This window comes from Microcebus murinus, chromosome 5, assembly GCF_040939455.1.
Source record: "Microcebus murinus isolate Inina chromosome 5, M.murinus_Inina_mat1.0, whole genome shotgun sequence".
NCBI lineage: Eukaryota > Metazoa > Chordata > Mammalia > Primates > Cheirogaleidae > Microcebus > Microcebus murinus.
This window is the reverse complement of record NC_134108.1, coordinates 106626408-106642889: the sequence shown is the minus strand read 5'-3', so window position 1 is coordinate 106642889 and position 16482 is coordinate 106626408. Positions and strand designations below refer to the sequence as shown.

At 44.9% G+C, this 16482-nt stretch overlaps 1 protein-coding gene across 1 annotated transcript in view; it reads left to right on the top strand.

Moving 5' to 3' along the window:
• Window positions 1-16482, top strand: part of CMTR1 (cap methyltransferase 1) — a 49508-nt gene that overhangs the window by 12278 nt on the left and 20748 nt on the right. Inside the window, exons 4-13 of the mRNA XM_012746867.2 lie at window positions 1093-1251; window positions 4340-4432; window positions 5270-5341; window positions 6495-6589; window positions 6751-6823; window positions 11355-11553; window positions 12320-12438; window positions 14754-14850; window positions 15159-15291; window positions 16039-16218. Of these exons, the coding sequence (XP_012602321.1) occupies window positions 1093-1251; window positions 4340-4432; window positions 5270-5341; window positions 6495-6589; window positions 6751-6823; window positions 11355-11553; window positions 12320-12438; window positions 14754-14850; window positions 15159-15291; window positions 16039-16218 (1220 nt within the window). The remainder of the gene's footprint in view (window positions 1-1092; window positions 1252-4339; window positions 4433-5269; window positions 5342-6494; window positions 6590-6750; window positions 6824-11354; window positions 11554-12319; window positions 12439-14753; window positions 14851-15158; window positions 15292-16038; window positions 16219-16482) is intronic.

The following is a 16482-nucleotide window of genomic DNA, read 5'->3' as shown; positions in this document are numbered from 1 at the left end:
CTCTTTCCCAACTGTCATACCCTACTGGTATACCATAAGAAGGAGGGTGAATAGGAAGACCTGCTCACTTTCCTTATCCTAATTTAAAGTATATGCAAAGGTTAGGGAAATCTAAGTTTGCTTTCTGTCTAGCTTTAGGAATATCATATTTGACTCCTCCATTTTCTGTTGGATTCATTTAACAATGAGAACTGCCACTGCTAAAGTCATAGGTCAGGATTCTAGTTTTGGAGCCACAAGCTTTGGGGAACTGGAAGATGGGAAGGCTTGTCAGCCTCTTTGACCTGATGGAAGGATTTATGGCTACCATAGGAATTCCATATGACTCTTGAGCTGGTAATGTCCCTTTCAAAGGGAATATAGACCCCGCAGGGGGAGTTAGGTCTTCTTAGGATTGGAGTTCTTTTATTAGTCAAGAATCTGTGGTGTTTGGGATTCAAGTCTCTGATCTTTGGGGTATGAGCCTGGGCCCAGTAACTCTAGTTTTTAGTGTGAGCTTATAGACAGTTGTGATGTTTTAAAAAGTGTTTCTGTCCCAGGATCTTGATAGTATTAATACCTTCCCTGTATACACACCTCAGTTTTACATGAAGCAAGTTTTCAGTTATTTTCTTGATTAAGTGGGCTCCTACAAGCCCTTATTGTCCTTGCCTAGTAAGATGTTTGACTGGATAAGGGGTAGAAGTTTCTGCTTGAGGTGGTTCCAATTTAAATTACGTTCTCTTTATCAACTCTACTCTAGATCTACTTCTCACTTAATCAGACAAATTAGCTGGAAGGGTAAGTTGTGCAAATGTCCACTGAGATTCATTAAGTACTCTTGGTGCCTTTAATTACAGCTATGAGGTCCCTTCTCATTTATTAAACTTCTGGTTGCCCTAGACTTTCACCTCCAGAATAGACAGCCACTGGGCCCACAGTTATACTGCAGTTATTTATTTATGCTTCTTTTCTTCATTAGGCTAGAAGGCAAACTTTAGACCTTACTCATCTGTATTTCTCAGGATTTAGCACACTGTCTGGCATGTGATAGGAGCAAAGTAAAAGTCTATTGGACTGAATTAATTGTGCTCCATTATTTCTCTTTTTCAGGCCAAGATGGGCTTCAAGGAAGGTGAAGGATTGGGTAAGTACAGCCAGGGTCGAAAGGACATCGTTGAGGCTTCTAATCAGAAAGGTCGAAGAGGCTTGGGTCTGACGCTGCGGGGCTTTGATCAAGACCTGAACGTGGACTGGCGAGATGAGCCAGAGGTAATTGGTGTGGGGAGGAAGAGACAAGAAAGCCACTTGTGCTTTTGGATTCATGGTTTTAAGAAGGCATATTAACAAACTAGAAATCGCCAGAGGCAGTGCGAGCAAGGTGGTTGGTGGGTGGGTGGAAGTGGAAGGGATATCCAGAATGGAAAGCAGAAGACTGGGGGAGATGTGACAGAATGTGGATTTCCTGTTGCTTTACAGGACTGTCTAAAGCCAGTGGGTAGAAGATGCTGGAATGCAGAGTTTGGCTCCACAGAGAGCCATTTATCTTTTTTTTTTTTTTTTTTTTGAAACAGAGTCTCACTTTGCTGCCCAGGCTAGAGTGAGTGCTGTGGCGTCAGCCTAGCTCACAGCAACTTCAAACTCCTGGGCTCAAGCAATCCTGCTGCCTCAGCCTCCCGAGTAGCTGGGATTACAGGCATGCGCCACCATGCCCGGCTAATTTTTTCTATATATATTAGTTGGCCAATTAATTTCTTTCTATTTATAGTAGAGACAGGGTGTTACTCTTGCTCAGGCTGGTTTTGAACTCCTGACCTCGAGCAGTCCACCCGCCTTGGCCTCCCAGAGTGCTAGGATTATAGGCATGAGCCACTGCGCCCGGCCTTATCTTTAATAAATAGATCAGCTCTCCACTAGTGGACTGGGATACCTCATTAGGTGGTGGACTCCCTCTGCTGAAAGGATTCAAGCAGGCTAAACGAGCACCCACTCTCCCATGGTGTGAGTGACTGGGTTACGTGCCTTCTAAGAAGGTCCTTATAGTTCCACAGGTTTTATGCTGTCCAGGTTCTAAATGGGTGCTTATTTATGCCATATAGCTTTTTTACTATGGGTTTAGTCTGTTTATCTACTTGGGTATGAATTTGTTTTAATCCTAAAAACCAAAAGAAACTCTTATTATCGCTTTTCATGGCAGAGATAATGTTGAGATTTTATTTTTACTCATGTCTTGACTTATTCCACAAAGGATTTGAAGTGGGTATAGTAAATGCACCTAAAAATTATAATGAGAGATTACCATTACAGAGTTGAAACTAGAGAAAATAGAACACGAATGTCTGGCCTTCCACATAGTTGCTATAGTTGAGCTTCAGATGTGGCTCTGAACTCTGGAAAATTGGTATTTTATTTGTCTCCCTGATGTTGTAGTTCAGGAAAGAACTCCTGTGAACCTGCACATGACAAAGGTCTAATAAGGCTTTAGGGTGGGATTCTGACAAGTCAGGAGCTAGTGGGTTTGGGGGTGGTCTCGCTGTTGCCGTGTAGGTGCGAGGAAACGACACCAGCTGAACAGCAGTGCAGACTAGGGTAAATACTTGTAATTGGTTGGTAGGTAGGCTTTTGCCTCAGGAATACCTGGTGTTTTCCATGTCCTCATTTGTGTGAAAACAAGAATCCCCATCCTTTCAGTGGGGCAGAATTTGAACTAGGCTGAACTTGAAATCTGAAATTTGGCCATAAAATCTGTTTTTAATGGACACAGGCTATTGAAATTCCTTTTTGGGGTGAGGCTGTTGCAGTTACAATTTACCATCATTCAGTTTTTCTCTTATAAAAGATGCCCTGTAAGTAAGAGTCTTGTTCAACTATCAGGTGGTAGCTACTTCTTTAAGGCAGAGGAGTCTGCATGGTCTGCAGTGAATATCCATTCCTGGGGTTTACTGCAGGGAGGCTGCTCAGTAGCTACTGCAGCCCAGGAATGTAGAGTACAAAGTTTGATCCTTCAGAGTCCACTCTGTAGGTAGTCTTAATATTCAGACTTCCATGGGGAGATTGAGTCTGCTTTTTCTCTCAAAGGATGATATAAGTGTATATGAGCTTCCCCCCGCCCCCTGGAGTTTATAATTTATAACCATTTATGCTTTAAAGATAATGGATTTGACCAGGAGGAGAAGCCATGATTCATTGCCAGATTCATGGACAAAAGGCTTCAGTAATTTTTCTTTTCAACTTTTTCTCTGTTGATGGTGGTTGGCTTGCCCTCAAGACTTTGCATTGTGATACCATTTTATGCCTTTCAGAGCATGTAATATTACCTTTAATCACATTGCTTTGATTTGCAATGGTGAATCTCTTCTTCACACTTGCCTAGGAGGCAATATGTGAAGATGCCATGCAGGTTAGCCACCTGTTTAAGTTTTATAATCCACATTTCTCTGGCCCAGTGGTACACAGCCCTGCCAGCACAGTAGAATCATCTGGGGACTTTTAAAAACTTACATCCAGTCCCCACCTCAGATCAGCAGAATCACATACTCTGGAAGTGGGACTCAGGCTCTAGTACTTTTAATTTATTTATTAATTTATTTTGAGATGGAGTCTCACTATATTGCCCAGGCTGGTCTTGAACTCCTGGCCTCAAGCAATCCTCCTGCCTTGGCCTTTTAGAGTGCTAGGATTACAGGTGTGAGCCACCACACCTGGCCACCGGTACTTTTTTTAAAAGCACTGAATATGATCATAATGTCCAGCCAGGGTGGGAATCACTGTTTTAGCCTGATAGGGAAAGTAATTGAAAAAATAAGAGGAAGCAGCCATTAGAACTGCTAGTTTCTCCTCTGTCTTAGAGTGAATGGGCTGGGAGTCCTGTTCCCCAGTTTCTGGGTCATTTTGTGAGTAACACTTTGAGATATATCAGGAGGTGAGACTCATTGCCATTATGTCTTCCTGATGTAATTATCAAAGACTTACATTGCATGTGATAACCACCTGTTTGCTTCTTTGTGTCCCCACTGCTATTACAAAGGTCAAGGACCATGTCTTATTTAACTCTGCATTGTAAGTGCTTAGCATGTAGTAAGTATTCATCAAGTAATATTGGAACGAGTGAAAGAAGCCTTAAAGGTTTGGGAATTTTTCTAAGGATTCAAACCAGAATTGGAGTTGGCCTTTAGAAGTTAAACTTTAGAAATTTGGCTTTCACTTCTCATGTCTGACTACTGCATTTGGCCTCAGCAACCTGGACCCTTCTTAGTCTGGCTTAGTCCCTCTTGATTCTTTTGGGGAAGTCCTGATGATTTGAGGCATAGCTCCAAGGGTCTGTCTTACCTGACTTACATGCCTCTCTTTTTGTTTGTAGCCCAGTGCCTGTGAGCAGGTGTCATGGTTTCCAGAATGTACCACTGAAATTCCTGACACTCAGGAAATGAGTGATTGGATGGTTATAGGAAAGGTAGGATTTCAGGAAATATATGCTCAGTTTTGGCACTCTCCTGACTTTTCTCTTCCTTGAGCCTGGTATGTACATGTACTTGCACTTTAAAGCAGAAAACAGTATCACTCTCCTCACTAAATTTTTTTTGGAAATATGGTTATTTTTTCTTAAAAATATATTTATATTAATATAAATTATTCTTTTAAACTGAATTAAATATTTTTAAATTTTCTCAATTTCTAATAATAGAATTATTAGAATTTTAGATAATATATTACCTATTATCTATCCCATATGAAAAAAGTCTTTGGGATCCTGAATGATTTTTAAGAGTGTAAAACCTGAGATCACAAAGTTTGTCTATCATTGGTTTAGAGGTAGCTTCACTCATACATGGTGTTGAACTCGACATCCCTATGAGACCCCTTGGAATCCTTGTTTTTTGTAACACCAGGTCAGTGCCTGGGATCATGCATCTGTACTCATCACAGAGCGAGAGGCTTCCTGGTGGGAGGACAGGCTTATGTCATTTGAGGCACTCCCCATCCTTCTGCCTCTGCACTTCAGGGACAGACAGCTTGAGTGTCTCCTTTCTGTTTGCTTTTCCCAGTCTCAGCATTCATGAGTCTTGTGTCCATATGGTGCTCTACTCAGAGCTCCCAGGGGACTGCTTCATCTCACAGCCATCTGTAGTATAACCAGAGGGATTTAGGATTTTCTCTTTCCCACCCTTTAGGGATTGATGTTTCTTGGTGGGGACTCAAGCCCCTTTTTGCTCTACTCACTTGGAATCCTAATTTCTCTATTCCCCTAATGCAGTACACGTGGTCATTTATTGTTTTCTTTTCTCTATAGAGAAAGATGATTATTGAAGATGAAACAGAGTTTTGTGGGGAAGAGCTGCTTCACAGTATGTTGCAATGTAAGGTAAGATCTTGTGGCCAGAGCCAGACTTGAAAACCTTGTGTGAGGTGATTTGGTGAGCATTTCCATTTCTCCTTTTGAGTTGGTTGTGATTTTTCCTGGAGATCAGGTGTGTAGCTTGGGTCATATCCCCAAGTTGTCCTTTTTCCTGGTGATGGTCCTGCCTTGTAGTATTTTGCTGTCTCTATGATCCTTAAGGTTAAGTGGATCCTTAACCTTAAGGGGTTGGTTGGTTGTAATCCTGAGGGGCCCTGGTGTAGCAAAAGGTTTGGAATCATTCTTTAGCACTGAATGGACCTGGAGTCAAATCCTAGTTCTGCAGCCCTTTTGCTGTGTTACCTTGCGCCAGGTGCTTTAGCTTCTCTGAGTTTGAGTGTCCTCATCTACAAAATGGGGAGAAAATACTTCTCAGGGTTGTTGTCAGAGTTAAGTGAAATAGTGGGTGTGAAGCACCTGTGTGGATGTTAACCCCCCCCCCCCTTGATATTAATACTTTTTGGTCTGATTGTGGGTCAGGGAGCACATTGCCTGGGGCAGAATGAGCCAGGGAAACTCTGAGGAGGAAATGAGTTGGAGAACAAGGAAGGCCTCAGACCAGCCTCACAGGATTGGGAATATCTAAAAGGTGCTGGAGCTCTGGTGATATGAGGATCTCTTTTTCCAGAGAGGAAGGTGGTGAGGGGAGTTTGAAAGGAGAAAGGGTCTCTACTGTTTGGTAGGTGCCTTTAGAAAACCCTGGTCTTGGTTTGTTTCCCCTCTGAGTGAGCCCCAATCAAGTAAGCCTTGATATCAGAACTTTGGTCACTTGGAAAGTTGCCCCTGGCATGGAGTGGGGAAGCAGATTTGCTGTGAGGAGTAGCAATGCCCAGAGGTAGCTCTGTGTGTAGCAACAGGTGCTATATTTTAACCACTTGCCATGTTCCAGGCACCTGCTTACATTTTGCTTTTTACTATTTTATAGGCGAAGTAGTTGAGGGTCAGAGTGATTGAGCAACCTGTCTAGGGTCACACAATTAGTCTTTTCAGAGCTGAGGCATTGCAGGAGCCTGGCTCCTTGGAGGGCTCTGAGTTAGGTTCTGCAGCTCTTAAGACCCCTGTGCCATCCTGGAGGGGCTAAGATGATGCTCACCTTGAGGTTCTAATTCTCTCTGGACAGAGTGTGTTTGATGTCTTGGATGGGGAGGAGATGCGGCGAGCTCGGACTCGGGCCAATCCCTATGAGATGATCCGAGGAGTTTTCTTCCTAAACAGGTTTGCTGACATTTCCCTCCCCTCCCTTGGCACCACTGCTCCCCCTTGTCATTTGAGCCTCACCTTTCTATACCTATTGGTAGTGAGCTGTACTTTTAAAAAATAAATTTCCACTCCTGAGCTCCCCCTGAGTTACACTTTTCTATCTTGCTTTGTTGCAGGGCAGCGATGAAGATGGCTAACATGGATTTTGTGTTTGATCGCATGTTCACAAATCCACGGGACTCTTATGGGGTGAGAACAGATTTTCCTTCTGAATTCGTGGTGCTAAGTGGGCTTAAGTTTCAGTGGCTTGGAAATTGCCATTTTTTCAGTGCTAGGAGAATATTTCTGCTATGTGATAGAGGTATTTTGCTTTGAGCTCCTCAGATAGAGTCTCACTGTACTCCTGTGGTCCCAGGAGTGCCCCAGTAAGCAGTTTTCTCCAGGGCAACTGCTTCAGTCCCACAGTTCCAGTCCCCAAATTCTGTAGATCCTGTTGTTCACTCCCATTGGAGGTGGGCAGGACTTGCAGCAGTGGAGAAAGGACATTCCTGGGCAAAATCAACAGCCATAGCATCTATAGGCCTAGGAAGCAGGAAGGCGAGGCCATGAGTTAGGGCCCGTGCCACCCTCCTGCATTTATCAAACATATATGCATCCAGCCCTGCTTTTTGCCAGGTACTGGGTATATCATTTTGAATGAGATAGATGGGACCCCTGTTCCCATGGTACTTACATCTGAACGTTCTGGTGGATTTGGGAGCTGGTAAGGTGCAGGTTTGGGATGTTTGTAAAGCCTCTCTTGCTCATTGGAGTTTTTGGAGGCTTACCACCAGGGAAACAGGGAACCGCTTACCACCAGGGAACTTTAGCTTTCCTCTTTTCTACCATGGAGGTAGACTGGAAGGGTGAGTACAGTTCTTAAAGCAAGCTTATTTTCCAAATTAAAACCTGTGACATCATCTGCTTTGGATGCAGTTTCTGATATGAGAGGGGAGTACTCTGGGAAATGTGGTCTGTTGAATGAAATGTGGGCATTTTCACTGGTCTATTTAAAATCAGTATCGTTTCTGAAAAACTAGTCTGTATTGCTGGGGTGCAGTGGAGAGAGATGCAACACTCATGAAGCAGGACACATCACTTAACTTCATACCTTATTCCAGCCTCAGCTGCCTCATTCTGAAATAAGGCCTGCTAGCCTGCCAGAGGGCTGGGGTAGAACCAAAAGGCTCTTAAGATCTATTCCAGCTGTAAGATTTGTGACTCCAGACTGGGCCACTTTCCCTTCCTGCCTCTTTGAATAAGCTTTGTGTAGGATCATAATTATGAGGCTTTGGCCCTTCTCAGAAAGTGGTAGAGCAAAATGATTTTCTACTCTGTTGCATCTCATTTCTCTGAACACAGACCCTCCATAGTGATAGAGAAAGAAAAAAGGAAATTTCATTCTCAAATTCCCCTCAGGGTTTCAAAGCATTCTTACCCAGTCCTAGTAAGTTAGTTTTCTGTGACAATGACAGGGCCAGGAGCCAGCTAGCCCCAAACCTGTTTCTGCTTCACTCACCCTCATTCCACTAGACCCCCTGATTATCCACTGCCTAAAGAAACTGATTTTCCAAGTTCTTTAATGTTTCAGCTCCACCTACCTAACTGCTTCCTCCATGCTGGCAAAGCTGGCATGTAAACCCCTCCAGCCTTTACCATTTTTCTCTCCCAGGTCTTCCTCCCCATTTCCCACTACCAGCAGGCAGCACAAAAGGGCTTTTGGAATTAGCATCTTGAGAAAATTAGGTTGATATAATGCTGATTTAATTTTCTGAGCTCCAAATGATTTCCTTTAAACCCCTGCCTGGCAGAGGAGCTCTGTCAAGCTGATGGGAAGTCACAGCGTCTTTTTGGGCTTTTGAATGTAAATGCCTCCAGCAGCTGGTATCTGGTTATTGCTTTTTGCTGTCATGAAAATGAAGTAGGCACTGGGGTTGTACCATTCAGGTCGAGGGTGGAGATGTTAGTTACATAGGAAAAGGCAGCCGTGTTTGTGATGCTTCAGGCAGCTTCTTGACCTGAATTGATTGTTAGTGGCCATGGAGAATTGCCCTTTCAGAGATGTTTCTCTACACTCCACTATAAAAAATGATTTCTCTCGAGCCCCTAGTGTTTTCTTCTCTCTTTTCATCCCTGTTTTCCCCTGAGGACCAAGTGACAGCCAAGCCCAGCAGGCTTGGTGTGGTTTTCAGGCGAACAGAGACACTAGAGCAGTCCCCAGCAGAGGAAGGAGTGGCTGAAGACCCAGGCACACAACCAGGTTTGCTACTGGCTCTTGGATCAGGCGAAGTATAAACTAAGAAGAGCAGGAGAACTTGAAGCTTGGAGTGTGGAGAGGTTGGGAGGTGGTAATGGGGGCAGTCGGGGGAGGGGGTAGACTGCAGTTTTTAAATAGGTCTCTGGTGCTGCAGGTTGTAAAAAGAGAAAAGGGACTGGTGGGGGCGGGGAGAAGGAAATTGTAAACAAGAATTGGAAGAGACAAGGAAGGGAAGGGAAATTAAATCCTTAGGGTATATGGAAGCATATTATAAACCATTACATTATGTCAGGGATTTGTGTGCCTAGGAATGTTGTTGAGGTAAGAAAACATTGTGAAATCTTACAGAAGACAAAAACTGAATGTAGATCTTGAATTCTAAACAGCCTTGAGAAATACTATATTAGTCCCAACTTGCAGCTGAAGAAAGCTAGAGCTTAATGACTAAATTGTGTGTTTGCCCTTGACTGCACAGCCAGGAAGTGGCAGAGCTGGGAACTCTAGCTGCCTTTCCTGTGAAGAGACCTCCTGGCCATGGCCTGTGAGGGCCACACATCTCAAAATCACAGAATGAGATCATATCCATGCTGTCTTTTTGGAGGCGAGATGCTCTCATTGATCATTCCCCATCCTTCCCCCAGTCTTCCTTTGGACCCATGGTTCACCCAGAGAGGCTGGAGTCTGGGGCTCCTTGGCCAGTGGTAAGGAACAGTGTTTTCCCTCTGCAGTGTGTGCAGGCTCAAACTCGTGATCCCTGCCTCATCACCACTGTGCTGACTTGAAGGTGCTACATAAGGTTCTTGGTACATGCCATTAGGTCTTTTATATGCAAATGAATATAATCCCAAAATATGAGTAATTGATGGCTCAGGAATAAAGGATGCTAGAATAGAATAGTGGGGAAGGGAGGGAAGAAATGATATGTCCCAGCATGCCTGGGTGGGCTTGTCACAGGATGATGAAATTTATTTTTAGCTAAAGTCACTTTCTCTAGAGACTTGATCACTATTTTAATGAAGCCAGATAGCTATCATCAGAGACAAGGCCCTTGTCATCTAGAAGTGACTGGGTTGTGCACATTAGTATGTCTATTTCTTTCTTATAACTGTTTCCCCTAAAGCTTTCTGATCTTTATCTAGCAATTGCAGAACTCTAGACAAGCACTTGGCCATGCCAAACCTGTAGAGAGGGAAGGCTGAGGTCCCCAAGCCCTTTACTGCTAAATGTTCGTCACAGTTCCAGGCCAACCATAGTCCTCTGCAGTCACCTATTTGTAGAACTCAACCTTTTGGTGTCACTGCTGCAGACAGTCCATGCTCTGCGGTGGAGAGAGAGCAGAATTCACTGTATCGGGCTTAGGTGTGGGTAAGAGCATTTCTAGTATATGGACCAGTTCTGGATTCAGCATTTGAGGTTAAGAGATAAAGCTGTTCGAGGGGCCAAGAATGTAATCACATCAAGATTCAAATGAGTATTGTTTAGTCAGTCCCAGGATGGGTGGGCACTCTGAGGGTTGCCTGGAAGCTGCTGTTGGCTGCACACCAGTATTTCCTTCCCTCCCTGCCTGGTCAGCTTCCAACTGTGCACTGCCCCAGCCTCCCTGGCTGGCACTGGGCAAAGGCAGGAGAAGGAGGATGGGAGTGCAAAAAAGTGGGGAGACCAAATGAATGTGGTATCTTAGATTAGATTCTGGAACAGAAAAGGATGCTCTTGAAACCTAAGTGAAGACTGGAATTTAGTTAATCGTGATGTGCCAATGTTGGTTTCTTAGTTTTGACAAATATACCATGGTTATGTAAGGTATTAACAAAACTGGAAACTGGGTGAGGAGTAAAGGAACTCTGTACTATCTTGGCAACTTTTCTGTAAATCCAAAATTATTCTAAAATAAAAAGTTAATTGGGAAAAAAAGGGGGGGGAGGAGAGCCAAGGAGGAAGGGAGGAAGGCAGAGCCCATGGTCTGGAAAAGCAGGTCCTTATGGATGGGAGGAGGTAACATTAGAGCCCCCCAGACTTTGGCTGCACAGGAAGACCTGAGTTTTGAGGTCAGGCTGACTGGATGTTGATTTAACTTTCTTGCAGACTGGTTGTGAACAGGTTACTTTGTGACTTCGTGTCTTGGTGCCTCTTTTTCCCTATCTGTAATATGGGGCATGTAGCATCTATTCTGCTCATTGGGACTCTGGAAAGAGAGAATAGGGTGAGGAAAAGACTCTGAGCACTAAAAAAATACATATTCAGATACTCACAAAGATGTTTTTATTAGGAGTCAAAGCTAGGCCTCATTGTGCGATAGGTATTCTGGGTATTTTAAGGGTGGGTTGGGCGATACTCACAGAAGATACACTTTCTGGGATGTTGTGGCCCTGATAGGGCCTCTGGATTATACTCGCCAAAGGCTTATTTTACTCTCCCTGTGTTCTCCTTCCTGTTTGCTATTGAGCCATCTTTCCTCCCTCCCTTGTCCTCTGCTTGGCTTTGCAGAAGCTGCTGGTGAAGGACCGGGAAGCTGAGCTGCTGTACTTTGCTGACGTCTGTGCAGGCCCAGGAGGCTTCTCAGAGTATGTGCTGTGGAGGAAGAAGTGGCACGCAAAGGGCTTTGGAATGACGCTGAAGGGTCCTAATGACTTCAAGCTAGAGGACTTCTACTCTGCCTCCAGTGAACTGTTTGAACCCTACTATGGTAGGGATATTAGGAGGGGGTACTAGGAGGTATGAGGGACATCCCCTCTGTGGGGACTTCAGGTTGGAAGCAGCTGTTATCCACAGGCTGTGTTTTCTTTCCTAGGTCTCTTTGCCTGTGATTCATAGTCCATGTCATGAGGGTCTTGGTTCCCTCTGGACTGTCCCTTTTTACCCCAGGCCTGCAGAATACAGGTCAGACACTTTGCTCAGCCAACTCTCATCAAAGCCATATTAATTCCTTCTTTCAGAAGTACTCTTCTCTTGTGGTGGCAGAAGATAATAAAACTGCCTGATCTCTGGCTGAGAGCTGGCAGGGTTATTAACACATATAAACCCCACACACATCTCTAGCCTTGTGTGCCACATGTGGAATGGGCTGGGTATCAGACAGCTCAGCAGCCCCACAGCAGTCTCTCTATCTAGCTTGATTGCTGTGATTTGGCAGCAAATCCTAAGTGCTTTCATAACAGTCTTTATTTAAAATTTGATATTGGTTCTTATACATGCTTTAAACACAACTTGAGTCTTGAAGAGAAAGGCTGTTTCAGTTGATGACTCTTGGCTGGCCAACTCCTTTTGAACTCTGGTTTATGATAGCAGGGCACTATTCTTCCTCCTGGTGCATCACTGTAAGGCAGCCTTGCAGGATGGGCCTCAGGGCTCCAGACGCAACCTGATGCCTGTTTACTGTCCCAGAGAGCTTATGTCACAGCTCTGGCATATGTAGGGCACATGAGCTCACTGTGAATTTTGTGTCCTGCCAGGTGAGGGTGGGATTGATGGAGATGGAGATATCACCCGCCCGGAGAACATCTCTGCTTTTCGGAATTTTGTCCTGGATAACACAGATCGCAAGGGTGTCCACTTTCTGATGGCTGATGGGGTAGGTGACCTTTTCTCCATAGAGTGATGGATTAGGGATTTGTTATTTTAGAGGTTTGAGGATTGTTTTTGTTTTGTTTGGTCCTTTAACTGTCTCCTGAAGATAGTAGTCCACTATTCAGATAGTATGGAATGTGCATTTTTATTATTTTTATACATACTTTCTATGATAATTTTGTACTGTGATGTTGTGGATACCTTTGCTTGGAGCAAGGTGGAACTTGCTAGCTCGCTTTGTCAAAGGGCCTTGGTTTGCTGTGAGACATGGTGAGGCAAGGACCACGAGTACAATCAGCTGGGCAAAACCGAATGGGAAGAACATTTCCAGTCATTTGTCATCTTGGTTTTGCTCCTGGTGGAGGCTGTATATGTGGCCACTCCTAAGCCTCTCATAGTCTGACATATGGCCATATATGGCCAAAGACAAAGGAGAATCCATGGGAGACTCAGTTGCTGGGCTAAAGTGCATATTCAAGGGGCCTTGTCTTTGGGTGGTTGCTTGAGACAGAGAGGGGAGCCTGTTGCAGCTGTGTGCAGCAGAAGTTTTCATGCAGTCATCTGATACTACAGGTAGTCCTTTCTGGAGTGAGACACCACTTACCCTAGAGGAAGGACAGACAGCTGCCTCAGGGTCAGATAGCTAGAGTTGAGAAAAGCCTCTGGGGCTCTGAGTAGGTGCCCTCTCAAGAATTAGCTGTGTGCAAAGTGAAGGAGGCAGGCAGGATGTCAGCATGGCATCTGAAGATGCCCTGGCTCACCAAAGCACTGCACAGCAGGCACGACAGACAGGCAGGCTTGGTGCTGGCTGTGAGGGAAGCGCTGCTCTGGCTGGGCAGATGTGGGGGTCTGATAGTGCGATAGTGCTCCTGAGGCAGCCATTGCAGTGTGGCAGCCAGAGGTGCAGACTGAAAGATTGATTGTCTTTCTACTCCAGCAGTGTAGAGGGGTGACCTGCGCTTTTTTTTTTTTTTAATTGACTTTATAATCAGGCATGCATTTTGAGAAGCATCTATAAGTCTGGAAGACATTGCTAAACATTTTTGATCCTGAGTCCTTTAGCTGTTACTTTTATAGGACTGAGTTAGGGAGACCTGGCCTGGCTGGCACCAGTTTAACAGAGGCCAGCCTCCTTTTTAAAAAAATTTTAATTTAAAAAAAAAGTAACATACAATTTATCATCTTAATCATTTTTAGGGTATACTTTCCAATAATGTTAAGTACATTCACTATTTGCAGAATCGATTTTCAGAACTTGTTCATTTTGCAAAACTGAAACTATTCCCATTCAGCCTTCTCCTTCTTTACTTTTATGTAAGCTTGGCTCTCTGCTCCCTGCTGGGATCTCACAAGGAGGGAGATCATACTCTGGAAATAGCAGCACATATTCTTTGAGGGAAGAGGCTCCATAGTCTTAGGACAAGAAAGGGAATATTGGTCAACAGAGAGAGATATTACTGTCACTATCAGAGTTAACTTTTCTTCTGTCATCAGACTGGGGCCTAGTCAGTAGTCAGCACAGTGGGTTAGTGAGCACAAGCAGAGTGTTCCCAATACACTTACTTCCTGGTCTTTTTAGGACGCACTAGCGCACTCTGTTTCCTATCTCGTGGTTGATCCGTGACTAGCCAATATTTTGCCTCTGTTCTGCCTTACTATTTCCTGGATTTCCACAGGGATTTAAAAATTTTCCGGACCATCTCCTTGGAAAAGCCGACTTGAATCTATCCTCTAAGAGGGATAGAGCTGGAAAGCAGCTCTGGTCCCATAGTTAAGGCTGGATTCTAGTGATCACTCTGTCTGTAATGCACCATGTAACCTTGCCGAAGTAACTTAAACACTGAACTCTGTCTTTATCAGTCAGATGGTAGAGAGCAATGAAGACACTTGAAGAACTCTTTTTTTTTTTTGAGACAGAGTCTCACTTTGTTGCCCAGGCTAGAGTGAGTGCCATGGCGTCAGCCTAGCTTACAGCAACCTCAAACTTCTAGGCTCAAGCAATCCTTCTGCCTCAGCCTCCAGAGTAGCTGGGACTACAGGCATGCACCACCATGCCCCGCTAATTTTTTCTCTGTATATTAGTTGGCCAATTAATTTCTTTGTATTTATAGTAGAGACGGGGTCTCACTCTTGCTCAGGCTGGTTTCGAACTCCTGACCTTGAGCAATCCACCAGCCTCAGCCTCCCAGAGTGCTAGGATTACAGGCGTGAGCCACCACGCCTGGCCTTGAAGAACTCTTGATGAAGATTAGATAGGGATGTTCTTCTCAGTCCTTATCATTTCTCTTTCCTGCCCTAATCCTTGTGTTCTTGTTTCAGGGTTTCTCGGTGGAGGGGCAGGAGAACCTGCAGGAGATCCTCAGCAAGCAGCTCCTGCTATGTCAGTTCCTCATGGCGCTGTCCATCGTCCGGACAGGTGACACTTGCTCAGCCATCCCCTCGCCCTGGGACCCACTCTAGGCCCTATTGGACAAGCATGTCCCAGGGTTGGCTGGAAAGTTAAAATCTGCTTATATCAGGTGACAGGTGGCTAAATGAGGACTTTAGGGAAGAAAGGGCTATAGAATCAGAGTCTAAAGCCAATTCTCCCTTTCAAATTGTGTCTGACTTAAATGGACCCAGGTGCTGATTCCTTGATTTTGTCATATTTACTCCCCAGGACTACCTTACCCATCTCCAGGAACAGACCCATTGATTGCTTTTGGTGTTTTCTCTTTAATCCAGGAGGCCACTTCATCTGTAAAACCTTTGACCTGTTCACACCGTTCAGTGTGGGGCTTATCTACCTACTATACTGCTGCTTTGAACGAGTATGTCTCTTCAAGCCCATTACCAGCCGTCCTGCCAACTCAGAGAGGTGAGGCCTTTGTCTCTATTTCAGCCAGATTAGTTGGCTAAATGTCAGAACATCAAATCTCAGTGCATGTCTCTGGCATGACCTCTCAAGCTACATTAAAAACATAGACTTTAAAGATGTGATTAGAGCCAGTAGGAGTCAGCATTCTTGCATCTTATTGGTTCTGTGTTGTGTCAGGTCAGCCTCTGCCTTCTCCACAAATTTTATTTTCCACACTTATGTGGGGTATTCCTAGCTTGGCCCAGGAGAAGGTGACCAATAATAGTGACACTTGGAGGGACATGGGCTGGGAAGGGGCAAGGAGACCACCATCCAGAGGCACGGCTGGCATCCCAGGTGGGACATAGTGCCCACACACCAGGTGAGAGAAAATACAACCAAGAGAATTGCCAGGTGGCTTGTTAAAAACACAGACTTCTGGGCTCTGTCCTTAGAGAGTCTGATTCTTTAGGTCTGTGATTTAACAGATTCCCCAGGTGGTGATTCAGCCTGTCTGGCACAGGGCAGTTGGGATCCACCACCACAGAGAGTGGAAATACAGCCTAACATAAAAGGGAAGGATTTGAGTTGAACTTTTGCCACACAAAGAGTCTATGATTGTGTTCTTCGTGCATAGACTTAAGACTTAAGGTTGAACAGGGAAGCTGTTTAGCTTTGGGACTCCACAGAGGAGTGGGGAAAGGGATGTGTGGGGATGTGTGGGGAGAAAGCCCTTGCTCAGTGGAGTGACCGGGTATCTCCTGCCAGATATGTGGTGTGCAAGGGCCTGAAGGTGGGCATCGATGATGTTCGGGATTACCTCTTCTCAGTGAATATTAAACTCAACCAGCTGCGGAACACCGATTCTGATGTCAACCTGGTGGTCCCCTTGGAGGTGATCAAGGGAGACCAGGAATTTAATGACTACATGACACGGTCCAATGAGAGGTAAGCCAACTGGGTGTTTTTTGCTGTCACCACTAGAGTATTAAGGAAGACCAGAGAATGAAGGACTAAATGGCCCTTGGTATCACTTTGTCAACCCTGACAGATTGGTAACTGGGTTTGGTCTGCTGGTTCCAGGGCTCCCTGGGACTTTGGTTATTTTGGGGATCCCCATCTTGCTGCCGTGCCCTGTCCCAAGGGTGGTAGATGGGTGCCTGGCTGGTGTAGGCCTGCCCATAGGAGCCTGAGTATGTTAGTGAAACCTGA